General features: G+C 34.4%; 1 protein-coding gene across 1 annotated transcript in view; it reads left to right on the top strand.

Annotated features, from left to right (window-relative positions):
• LOC148280090 (cilia- and flagella-associated protein 44) overlaps positions 1–13,582 on the top strand; it is a 49,980-nt gene that overhangs the window by 32,111 nt on the left and 4,287 nt on the right. The window contains exons 21-32 of the mRNA XM_088228962.1: positions 167–367; positions 444–555; positions 2,066–2,177; positions 2,947–3,169; positions 4,632–4,830; positions 6,194–6,359; positions 7,712–7,850; positions 8,599–8,810; positions 9,880–10,011; positions 11,523–11,655; positions 11,737–11,841; positions 12,065–12,172. Coding sequence (XP_088085088.1) covers positions 167–367; positions 444–555; positions 2,066–2,177; positions 2,947–3,169; positions 4,632–4,830; positions 6,194–6,359; positions 7,712–7,850; positions 8,599–8,810; positions 9,880–10,011; positions 11,523–11,655; positions 11,737–11,841; positions 12,065–12,172 — 1,842 coding nt within the window. The remainder of the gene's footprint in view (positions 1–166; positions 368–443; positions 556–2,065; positions 2,178–2,946; positions 3,170–4,631; positions 4,831–6,193; positions 6,360–7,711; positions 7,851–8,598; positions 8,811–9,879; positions 10,012–11,522; positions 11,656–11,736; positions 11,842–12,064; positions 12,173–13,582) is intronic.

Here is a 13,582-nt window from a genome sequence, read left to right as displayed (position 1 = left end):
TAAACAAGTATTTCTTATCGCCGTTTCTCAACAAAATCTTGGGGAAAATGCCTAATAAAACCATGGATTTCATTAGAATACTACCTTTTAAAAATACTCGTTAATATTTTCCTGTTTCTTTTCCGCCACTTGAGTATCTTTTCATATTTTACCAAATATTTTACAGATCTATGAAACTCAGTACGAGTTCAACAATGCCCTACTCAATCTACGGACTGATAAAGTCAATTTGGTCCAAAGATATGAAGTACTCACCAAGAGGTTGGCCGTCATCGCTCAGGAGATTCCCAAGAATCGCAGACAATCGGCACCGCTACAACCGTTCTCGATGGACTTGGATGTTGAAAATCCCGCTACTCATATCGAGGTACAACACGCGCCATCTTCATCGTGTAAAGAAACGGTAGGGTTCAACTAAAGGTAAAATTATCTTTATTTTACAGACCAAAACTCAAGAAACATTGAGACGTTCCCCGACGTCTGCGAGAAGACGCTCTATTTTCTTTGTACCGCCGAAAATTCCTGTCGATGATTCGGTCATTACACATAGCCGTGGTATTATTTTATCCCATCTAATATATTTATGTAAAAATATTTTTTTTAATGTAATGGTAATACAGTATAACCCCTGTTTTAAGTTTTTCAAGGGAGCAACAAAAAAAGTGTCTGAAGAAAACTTTGAAGTGAGGAAATGAAAAATGTATGGAAAAAATTAAATTTCGTTGAAATATAATTATTGTACAAGACTATATTAAATAAACTGCAGAAAAATTGTGAGAACTATCATCATTAGGAATTATTCATATTTACCAATGATTTAATTAAAAATATTTTGTATTTTTTCAAGCAATACTACAATGTGTTATTTTTAACTGAATTTAAAAAAAAGTTTAAATCATTTTATAAGTAAAACACTTAAAAAACACGAAAATAAACATTTTGATACGACGATTTTTTCCCTAAATTTTGGAAAATTTTATTTATATGGTATTACTTTTTTTAGTATGGTACCCCAAAATTTTAACTGTCATTGACATCGCAGCAAAACTTTTTACACTTTTATGATCACTGTTTAAACTATGTATCTCCTTTTCACATTGTATTTATAATGTCAAATAATATTTCTATTGCCAATTTGTTCAACTTTCTGCGGCGTAATTTGAATTTTATGTAAAGACTATTTTTCCTAAACATGCGTCACCATTTACTCACTATTTAGTAAAATATCAAAATTAGACACTTAAACAAAATGGTTAATTACACTGCACCTACTTTGAATTTAGTTTGAGACAATAATTTACACTTTTTTTATTTACCTCGATTTTATTTCATTCCATTCACGCGGCGGCGGCGCGCGGCTCGTCTTTTGACAGATCGAATTAGTTTTTTTTGACGTAAAACCAGGGTTATGAAAAACGTAAAAAATGTTAATTGGGGGGAACATTTGAACGAGAATGTATGGAAAAAATGGGACCTAATTATTTAGGTGTAAAAAGCGGGAAAACGTAAAATCGAGGAATGTAAAAATGAGGTTTTACTGTATGTATTTTTGATGCACAAAGTTTGTAATTATTCATTACAAACACTTACGATTTTTTTCATTACTGACCGGTTTCAGAACTACACATCCTCCTTTAAGTATTAGACTTAAGACACTTAAAATTTGTTATTATTTATGTTCAAAGCGTTAACTTTGTGGTCAAATGTTTTGATATGATAGTAAATATTAGTATTTAACCACTTACCGATTTCAAATATATTTTTCAAGTCTACAGGTTTTGAGACGTGCCCATCTCTTCATCGGAACACTCACTACACCAACATGCAAATACTAAAATACACTGGCACCTTTACCATCACCGTACCATACATAGTAGGTATTTATGAAAAAATACATAAATTACATGCACAGTAAAGGGGGATGCAAACACCACAGCGAAACCGGTCGGTAGTTTAATTAATAATAAGTTATTAAAAACAAAGAGCCTTTATTTTAATTTTATGTGTAATGGGTGTTCGAAATCTTTGTCAGTTCCTTTGATTATATCTAATATTTTTTTTACAGAAAAGGATCCGAAGATATCCTTTTGGGAAATGAAGGCAAATGAAAGTAAAGAAGAGAAGACCACCGCAGGCACGCCCATGGAGCAGTATTACAAAGATCGTCATATCCAAAGGTTGTTTTATTCCCAGCCCATTTGCTGCCTTATCAGGCTTTGCCGAAAAATTAATTTAAAGATTTTGTCAAGCACAGGCTGTTTAGAAAGAGCTACTATAGAGTCGAAGAATATTCGCTTGGCATTAGATTCATGTTTTTGATTTTAGTATGTTGATTTAAATTGTGTTGTTGATTTAATTTTTTTTTTTGTTAGGTTGAATTTACTAATTGTTAAATTATATTATATATTTATAATTTTACCGACGTTTATAAGTAATTCAATAAATCCTTTGTAAATAATTATTTACAATACTAATCAATAATTCACATGTTTACATTTCTTTTTTAAGTAAAACTTTTTTTTATGATTATTCTAAAAACATCTTTTTTGATTTGTGAAAAAAGTTGAATATTGTAATGGACTGCCTGGACAAGGGTGTCCAATTTTATGCAAAGGGCGTCCAAGGTTTGAGAATCTGATGCCTTGTAAAGTAGTCCAGCGTGGTTAAAACATCTACTTATTATATACCCAGTCATATAATGTGAAATGAATAAATAAATTAATATGACCCAGCCAACTGAATTGTTTCCACTTTACGGGTGTTGACACCTGAGGTCGCTGCGTTCATCTTATTTCTAACATAATTAAACCACTGGACACCAATTCATTAATTCTTCAGAAGAACCTTTTCTCGATAAATTGCCATTTTAGGTCTTAATGAGTTAGCGTGATTAGGAGTTATTTAAGACAGACTTTTCCTAATTTTGAGCATTTATTGGCGGTGTAGCCTCCTAGTGGAGCAGGAACAAATAATCCAGGAGATGCGGGAGTCGGTGGAGGAGTGGGAGAAGCAGTTGCGGGAGCTGGGCGCGCGACGCGAGCGCGTGCAACTTCGCGCACATCTGCTGCGTATGCAGCTGCTGTACCTGACGCAGCGCCACCTGGTGCTGGACTCCTTTCAGCTGCGCGAGGATGAGATGGGAGAAAACGTGCGCATTCAGCAGACCGAGGTCGGTACATGATTCAAGAGAAATTATTTATCAGATTGACGAATATTTCATAAAACCTCTTTAAGAAAGAAATATAAATGTCCTACATGCGCACTCCGTCCATTCATACTTTGAAACAAAAACTGACTACACCTTATTAAAAAAATTACAAAACTGAATAATATTTACAAATCTATATATTTTTGTAATTCCTACAAAATACTTTTCGGTACTAGTGATTTACTAATTCAAACCATATTTTCTACACCGATATACTAAACATCTACCTCCGATGGCTTTCATAGTGTTCGTTGAATATGTCGAATACTGCTCTTAAGTCGAGTCTTAACTGCATTTAAGTTCATGACTTTGCCATATTGTTCTTCGAGACACATCGAAATGAGAACATCCAAGTTGTGCAATGCAATTAAAGAACAACTCTAATCGAGACCAGATCTTGTCTTGAGCTAGTACTATTATTTTTTTATCCTAGCTTTAATTTTCTTTAGTTATATTTTATTTCAATTGTACCTGTATGTATGTGTGTACATGTGTTTGCCATTATTGAATGGACTGAATAAGTCCGTACATAAATAAATAAATAATAAATATTTTTCATCATAATATGTGAAATAGCGAGTCTTGAACATCTTGTTGTGGGTATTGTAACCTTTACGGCTTCACTGCTACACGCTCCTGCCTTCTGTCAATTTTTAAACAGTCAACCGTCAATGGCAACGTCAGATTGAGAAATTCATACCCGTATGCAGAGACAAACCTTAAGGTGAGGAGAGTACATTCTATTGTCTTCACCTTCGGGTTATTCTCTGCATTTGAAATTAGAATGTACTTTCCTCACCTTAAGTTTTGTCTCTGCATACGAGTATCAGATAAATAGAATTCCAAGTACTCTCATGATATTAACATATCTATATACGTTACATAAATACATTCACCTAATATGTGCTTAAAGTAAAAACAATAACAGGAGACGATATATAGTACTATTAAGCGTGTTGTCCAGATGTTTATTGAAATTTATATTTATGTAATCATTTTTATTTATAGTATTCTTCAATTATATGCATGCTTCCACTTTCTATTTTGTTGTATCCCAACCCAACACTTGGCCTCTTAGATTTAGGGATACGTTATTATTATTTTTGTAACATGTATCTTCATATGGATAAGTAAATAAAAAATAAAATAAAAAAATTCAATCATTATTTTTTTGTTAACATCCCTACTGACAATAGTCACCGCACACGCCTGATGTCCAGATATTTACATCTAATATTCGCCATTCTGCCTTTGTTTTGAACACTCTATTTCTTAAATTCTCGCTACTCTTTTACTTCAATAAAAATTAAAGAAATATTTTTGTTATGGTTTTGATTCCCTGTGTTGATGAAATATTACAATTAAAATATATGCCATTTTACCTTTATTTTAGTTTAGGTTTCAAAAATGTTTATTTTTTCAGCTGAAAGTAGTGCAAGACCAAATAAAGTCCCTTCAGAAAAACATGGAAGGCCTGAAGTCTGATATTGTCACCGATACAGAACAAATAAAGCAACTGGAAGTTGAACAGAAGAGAGTTGCCGCAGAAGCTCCCAAGTTCGCCAAGTTCCTTCGAACTGTTTACAAAAAGAAACAGAAGCCGCCAAAACTTGACACCGATGGTGAGTTACGTAATTTATTCAACACAGTTATTAAAACATTTCATATATGTATTAAAGATTAAGTGATAAATTCATATCGAAATCGATATTATGACAAACAACCTGTACTTGCATATCTAACAATGAATAATATTTTTAATATTTTCAAACCCTCTTTTTTTGCACCTCAACAGGCCAGTTGGCCCAATAACAGTAGTGAATCACATCGCAGAATACCAAGGCCTGAGAAAAATCATTAAAAAATTTTGTGTTCTCACCGGGAATCGGACTCGAATCCTTCCGTGTGTGAGTCAATTGTTTTAGCCATTACGGAGGCCGCGGACAACGGACAAATACTAAATTTAACCGTCGAACAATTTATTTTATTTTATTGGGTAATTCAACAAAGATACATACTTAAAAAACATACAATTTGTAGATATTCGTTGATGCAATTCCACATGCATATATCTTCAATTATAGAATAGATAAAATTGCATTACATATGTGTAATATGTTACAGAAAATGCCAGCTTTCAAAAAGAACTGGGAGTTTGTCTAGGAGTAGCTGGCGCCACATTCAACAGTATAAAGGCTGTCTGGAGATCGCATATTTACTCAGTGAAAGCTGAAACGTCTGCATAACACATATTCTCCTCTACAGATGCGAATTGTGGGACCTCACTAGAGCCCAAATCAGCATAATACTGAGTTTTGAGAATAGGTGTCTCAGAAGAATCTCGGGTCTGCAGTGGTTTGACTCTGTGAGGAATCTAGTAATAAGAAACTCCGGTGACTATCATCAAGCAGAGGCGATACAGTTGGCTGGGCCACATACTATGGTTGCCTCCGTAGAGCCTTAACCTACTTGTACTTCCCTATTTTAAATGGCATCATGTTCTCGATGTCCTGGACGTGCACTGCTGGCTGTTCGTCGGCAGTTTATGTCAGAATTATGAGACACGAACCTGACTCGGGAGGACGCACAGGAGCTGGCAGCCGAGATAGATGCACGGAGGCTCTTTATGGACACCATATGCTCCAACTAGGGAGCGGACATGGAATGATGATGAGAATTGCATTTGACATTTAAGTGGGTTTTTTTTTCAATGTATTTTTTTAAATATTTCATCAAAATAGGCCGATATGTCAGTTCACAAATAATTACTTTATCGGTGAAAAAAGAAGCAGAACATGCCAATTTTCTACATGCCTCTGTTTTAATAAGGAACTATTTATATTGTTAAATTTCTTATTGTAAGAGTTAGTTAGTTAGTCTTAGTAAGCCCTCCCGGGCTATAAAATATTGCAGGGTACTCTTTGTTTCCACACAGGGTTAATTGATATAAAGCTTGTAATCTGAATACGAGTATTGATATTACAGATAGCTCTGAAAGTGACAGTGAGTCGGAATCATCTTCAGAAGAAGAGGACAGCGAGGAGAGCGACGAGGGAATGGACAATATCCGACTCCGACTGGACTCCACCGTGTGTCCACCCGGATGTGATCCGCAGATATTTGAGGAAATTGTTGAATTTCGCCAATTAAGGTTACTCATTTGTAAATTTTGCATGCCAATTTCACAAATAACTTATAATTGAGTGAGCGAGAAGCAAAGGCAGCAATCGGCATTAAACCATGACAGTGATTTGGAAATTGCTGTCTTTATGTGACACGACACAAAAATGTGCTGTTTCTGAACCCTTCAATTAATGATTTTCTAAACATTAATTATTATCATCTTCACCAAAATCTTATCTACACCTGATGGTACATGGGGCACTACATTTGTTGAGTAAATGCAGCATATCTCGATCGTATGTTACAGGAAGACAGGGTGATCAGTCTTACGCCTCAAGTACCAGTTCAGGGACAGTGAAATATTTCAGCATAAAACCACCTTATAAACAAATATGTCGTCTCATCCCTCTCAGGAATCAAATCCAGGATCTCAAGCATGGTAGGGGAACACGCCAACCTCTGCACTATGACACTTCACTATGAGGCGGATTTTTCCCCACTCCATTTCCCTTTTCGGGATTTTTGAACCTGGGATCAGCCATCGAGTCGAAAACAGTTATCCAGGATTCTGGTTCTATTTCTCATACAGAACTGTATTACTTAAAATTCTCAACTCAATCTTTGATACGTCTGAACTACTGAGCTCAATAAAATTAAATATCCCAACTAGAAACCTCAGACAAGACTTACTCTCTCATACCGATAACCATAGAACTAACGATGGTTTTCATTCCCCTATGCCCAGAATTCTTAGGTCTGCCAACAAACATACCAGTCTTGATTTCCTCGATAACAAGTTGTCTTCTTTCAAACGATCACTGAATCAAATTCAATTATGTACACCTCTCTCCCGCTTCCACTCCCACAAAGTCTACTATATACCATTGTGTCTTTCTACTTTCTTTTATAATAATTTTCTATGTATAAATATGTCCTTAAAAATGCCCATGGGGCGTTTAGTTATTAATAAATAAATAAATTACTGTACCATAACTGTACATAGACTAACATTAATTATAATAATCAAAACACTGTATTTGGTTTTTTTTCCACCAGTGACTGGGTTTCAATGTGACCGACGTCATCAGACTGGTCCTGTAGTTTTTTTTTAATTATTATAATAAAAAAGCAGTTCCACTAAGAAATGCCAGTAGATAAATTTAATCTATTAACTGCACGTCATTCATCTTACACACCCCTATATGAATTGCAGTTTTGACTATTTTTGTCATTTATTTTAGATGGGAGTTGCATTCATTATTTGCCTCGCTTATTATGTGCAAAGTTTATAAATCTTGAAGTGGATTTTTTCTGCTTTTAAGAAGCTTCGATTTTCTGTCATATTTCTTAAACACGGTTTCTGTTATAAATATTTTTCAGGTACAATTTTGAGAATGACATCAGGGAGAGAGAAAGACTTACGGATGTGGCCAGGAAAAATGTGGAAAGCTACAATAGGGAAGCGAGAGTTCTGGTCAGGAGGTTGGAAGAGAAACAAAAAGTTCTATATGACCTTTTGGTAAGTTCACATTTTAAACCTGTCTAAATGTTTGTTTGTCTGTGTTTGAACATCAAAATTTGTTCTATTGTTCCATTTCTTTATTCTAAATAACTTCCGGAGGGGTAAAATCTAGTCTTTTTCTACAAACATAGGGATAAACTCAAAATATTGTTGGTCAAACCAACTGGGAAAAATATTTTCAATCATTGCCTAGTAAATAACTTAGTCGGAAGAATCTCACCCACATTAATAAAGGTTTCAGATTTTTAACTTCGCAAGAATTAAGAAATATTAGTGTCCGTGCATAGGTAGAATTATTTATTTTTATTTAGAATATACTTACAAAAATATATATATATAGTTAGAGCATTACAACCAAGCTTTTAGCTTCTCTCTGGTCTGCCATCTCCTGTTAGTCCTCAAAAGTCGGGTCGTTAACATAATTTGGACATTAACTGCCTAAATGTCAGCCGTTAATATCCAGGATGCAAATAATTCAGTTCCTTCTAAAATACATTAAATAAAGGGGTATGTATTCCAAATAACAAAATTGCCTTTTGATAAAAGTCCTTACAAAGTCAAACCGCCACACCCTGAAATTCTTCTCAAACATCTTTTTGTAAAAATCAGTAAACAGCCCGTGTGGGGTGTTAGATTCGCATCTTAGAGGAGAATAGATGTTGTGCAGGCATTTCTTTGGCTTCATTCATCCGAGGTTGACCTTTCACTGGCTCTCTAATTGTGGAAAATATGTGTCTGTTTCCAGCAAACCAAGCAGAGTCTAATGAACAATATCGAGTGCACAGTTGTGGTAGCGGCGAGCAACTGCGGGGCGGAGGCCCTAGACGCTGTCCTCCGGGGAGGTCACGCCTGCCAGGAGTCCGGTACCCTCCTGTTCCCCGCACCCCTCATCAAGCAACTCAAGGAAAGGATTGATCAGCTCAAGGCCGAGGCTCTCGAGCAGAAACTGAGACACAGGTAAATAAACTGACCAATTGTTACCAAAACGTGGCCCATAACTCCTTATATTCGTACTCGTACATATATCCCTTTATTTTTTTAAATTTATGTATCTATTATTTCAAAAATATTTGTATTACTGTAATATATACTGAGATAAAAAAATTCTCTGCAAACGGTTCTATAACGTCATGTTACATTGAGCAAGTGACGAGATATTTTAACATATAAGTATATTACAACAAAAAATGACATATGTATATAATGTATTTTTCATAATGTATAAAAATGATCATGGAATTTGGCCTGTTATAGCAAAAATACAACTTCTCTAGTTTGAAAAAATAACAGAGATAAATCTAGTCTTGTATTATATGTAGAATCGTGTGAGATCATAGGCACACTAGAGTCAATACAGAAAAGTTCACCAAGCCAATTGAACGATTCCACTGTTGTAAATTACTAAGTATACAAAAAACAAAAGTAAATGTATGATATATGCGGGCGTGTGTGTGTGTGAGATGGAATATGCAGGGAAGGGGAGGCATAGGAGAGGAATTAATTATGAAAGAGTTTTGCCACCATTAAAACTCCAATTATGTCGAATCTCTTATCCAGAATATGTTTATGTGATATAGCGTTACGTAGTTCCTGCCCGTCTTTTAATACCGTCTTTTTCTATGGCAACCCTGTTTGTCTCTTATATCGGTAGAGTACGTGAGTGTGTATAAAATAGAATATGTACAAAATGGAATAGGAGACGAATTGATAATTATATTTTATTACCCAGTTCTTACCTGTCTTATCTAATATCGCCCATAGATATAATGCTTTTATTATTTATTTATTTATTTATTTAAACGCCTTTTAGGCTTTTACATGTTTTATATACATATATACAAATAAAGACCGACATGTATTTTACAAAGAAGTAGCAAAAAATATATAAATGATTTTTAGAAGAAAAATAAAAATATCAAAAATATCATCTTTACATATTAGTATAAAGGTCACTGGTGTAAATCACAGTCCTATTATTTTATGTGGTGGTTTAAGTTATATTTTAAATGGTATTTTTTATGTCTAGCATTAATAAGCAACATCTATGGCATATGAAGGTGGACTGCAAACAAATGGACAAACGACTTGCTGAGTTACGAGCGCAGTGCCAAGTGGTACTCACCAACAAGTTGGGACTCTACCCGCCTAAGCGGAAGAAGTAATTCTATCAACTATTTTTATTCTTCATTAACTCTTAAAAGACTGTGGTAAATAATCCCTTTGCGCGCGGTGATGTAACATCGTGTTACCACTAGTAAAAGACGGAATATTCTAAAGTTCAGACATTTGAAAAAAATTGAAAACATGGAGACTACTGTTTAATAACTCCTTTTCCATAATTTATGGAAATAAACATATAATTTAACCCTGTTATAGCAAAATAAATTGAAAATCACAAATACGCCGCTCATGTTACGCGCGTGCGTCCCCCATCATTGTCATTAACCAACTGAAGACTAAATCTGTTTTAGATGACACCCACCGCAGAACAGCGTCTCAGTCTTCCTAGTTATGACTTCTATCTTTGTGCTTTGTCTTGTATAAGGTATCTGTATATATGTGTTGCTGAATTAGCGGACATTCATGCTTCGCGTAGCAAGGTTAAATGTTTTTTGTATTTACATATAGCATAGTGATAAAAATTTTATTTTCGAAATCGGGTGTGAAAACGTCCATTTGAAGATTACAAAAAATACGAATTCATCATTTAAAAAAATAAGAGAGATATATCAAATCTTGTGTCCTATGTCGACTAGTGTGACATCACAGCCACACAAGAGTTAATTTGATGTTCAGTGTTCAGAGATAGTTGTTGAAGAATATGCAGGGTAAATGGTTTGAAATTTCAACAATATTTTGAGTTCATCTGAATGTTTGTAGACAAAAACTGGATTTCACCCCCTAAGGAGTTATTCAGATTGACATATAACAGCAGAGATGGGGAACATTTTATAAAGAAGGCAATATGGAAGTCCAAGTATTTACGGAGCCTATGACCTGTCATTGGCGGGTTTTAAGTCGGATGAATCTTACACACATCAATAAAAATGTCCGATCTTTAACTTCACAAAAGTTAACATATGTAAAAATTTAAGAAATATGGAAATTCAAACATAGGCAATATGGTTAATGTTACACAGTGTATATAGTGGCTACTAAAACTTGCCAATGACGGGTCATAAGCCCTGTAAATGCCTAGACTTCCATACTGCCTTCCCTGAAATGTTCTCCATCCCTGTTGTAATATTTATGGTTTGTTATTTATTTAGGTATTTTTTATCATCTCATTTTGAATCTGTATTTTTTTTGTGTGATTTTCATATCAAAAATCACATTAGTTTATTTTGAAAGTGATTATCAGTACACAAAATGCAATAAATCAAAAATATAATCTGTGTACCTAAATAAATTACTTGATACTGGTCATAGATACAAAAAAGGAAACTAGATTAGATTTTATTTATTCATGTAAATTGAGTTAAATTGAGAAATTAAAGGAGGGAAACAAGGAAGGAAGAGATAAGAAACATTTTCTAATGTTTGATTTAATATTAAATGTATAAACCTCTTTATGGTGAATAAAGGATGATGTTTCAATTGAGATATGTAAACTGCGAACAATTTTTTTGTTTTCACCAACCTAATACTGACATGTGGGTAATTAATCAGGGACCAAGTGACTGGATCCAGCCGAGCGGGCCGCCTGATGGACACAGTCCTAATGGCCATGCTGCAATCCTTCAAAGTGGCGGCTGCTACCGGCTTCACTGTGGACATGCAGAACCAACTGGCAGACTGGAAGGTTTGCACGCTCTCGATTCTCACAATCCTGCCCGATATTACTAGGCATCGATAGTTATTTGGTATATTTCCATTGTTTTAGCGAAGAGAAATAGATCTGGAACAGAACTACTGCACCGTCCTTCAGCAACACACTCAGAAACTGAGAATGGCATCCGCTCTTCAAGCTGAAGCTCTGACCAAAGCTGTAAGTGGATCGGCCATAACATGTCGGAAGATAATTACTTTAAAATAATTAATAAAATTAATTTACAAAGTGCAATGAGCTATTCATGACCTTAAATTCTTTACTTTCAAAAAACTAACCGCACTAGATTGTTCTATTCATAACTAAGCTCTGAAAAGGAGACTCATCTTCAGTGCTACTTCGATTCGATCCTTTCTAATTCTAAATCACATAATGCTTCCAGTCTTCAAAAACTATCAAGGACATGTTGGGAGGGCGAACAGAACAGGAGTATCGCCAAGATATAGTTCGGCTTAAGAGACTTCGCAAGGAACAGAAGCAACAGATTGAGGTATAAAAAAATCATTAAACTACTAAACAACTTAGCCTACTTGACCCCTGCGAAGGAACTGTATGAATAAACATGATGTACAATATGTGACAAAAATTGCTATGGGAAACATAAAAGACGATGACATAAAGGTAATCAAAAATGGTGACGTAATATACAAATATAATACCAGATAGCGACAACACCACCACATCAAAAAAGCAAGGACAAATTCGGGACACTCAATAATAGTATGACCTACCTGTCTACTTGAAAAATTGTATCGGAGACAAAATTTAAATCAATATTAAAAAAGTACATGATGACTACTAACCGGACGAAACATAACTTGACTTGACCGTATGTGCTTATATAACCCTAAGGAGTTTTTAAAATTATATAAATATTCTGCTTGATAAAATAGCATTATTATGTAGTATATTTAATTTTTAAAAATTAAATACTTACCGATGAAATAAAAGACATTAACGTTTGAAGCCTACGTTAAATCCAAACTATGTCATATGATTCCACTATGGGGTACAGGAAATCACAGAGATATAAATATATTTCAACTGGTCAATTTTTAAGCCATTGGCCATTCTCCAAAAAAATTTATTGATAATAATGCTAAAACTGTCGAATAGCTTTATGGCAGGGCGGTTCTAACGAACTTCTTGATTTCAATAAAGAATAAAACCTAACAAAATATTTAAACAAGATCTGAAACGAGCAAAAACTTTAGGGTACCTCAAGGCAGAACTGCCTTTTTTCAGAGACATTTTACAGTATTGGGCCCCAGGGTTTTTAGCATGTTGGACCTTGACATAAACATGTCTGTCAGTTACAATGCATATAAGAAGATGGCGAGCGAGTGGATAAAAAGTAGACCTTCTTTTGTCCTGTAAATTGTTTCTTTGACTAAATATTGTGCCTGTTTTTAATTTTCAAATATCTTTGTATTTTTTATTATATCTTGTAATTTATACTTGTTTCTATTTTTATAATCATTAATATTTGTATTTATTAAAAATAATGTTATTATTGGTATATTTTGCAAATTATATAATGCTTCAATTTTTATTGTTATTGATTTACTTTTCGATTATTTTTTTTTCATTTTTAAATATCATCATTATTGAATTAAATTGTTTAAGCATAATTTAATAATTAAAACACATGTAACAATAAAAGTTCCACCTTAACACAGGAAATTCCTAGCCAGTCGGGACCTGACTCGACAAACAATTTCAAAATGCCTCAAAACCATGGGAATGATTCAGAAGCAAGGAAATTGGATGCCGTACGCATTGAAACCGAGAGATGTTGAACGGTGTTTGTTTGCTTGTGAACCGTTGCTTGAAAGGCGAAGACAGAAGGGATGGGTCTATTGTGATAACCCCAAGCGCAGAAAATCATGGGGATTTCCCA

The sequence above is a fragment of the Micrasema longulum genome, unplaced genomic scaffold, assembly GCF_059751315.1.
Source record: "Micrasema longulum isolate JH-2025_06_02 unplaced genomic scaffold, ASM5975131v1 h1tg000617l, whole genome shotgun sequence".
Classification (NCBI taxonomy): domain Eukaryota; kingdom Metazoa; phylum Arthropoda; class Insecta; order Trichoptera; family Brachycentridae; genus Micrasema; species Micrasema longulum.
The sequence above is the reverse complement of the archived record's forward strand: the minus strand, read 5'-3'. Positions and strand labels throughout refer to the sequence as shown.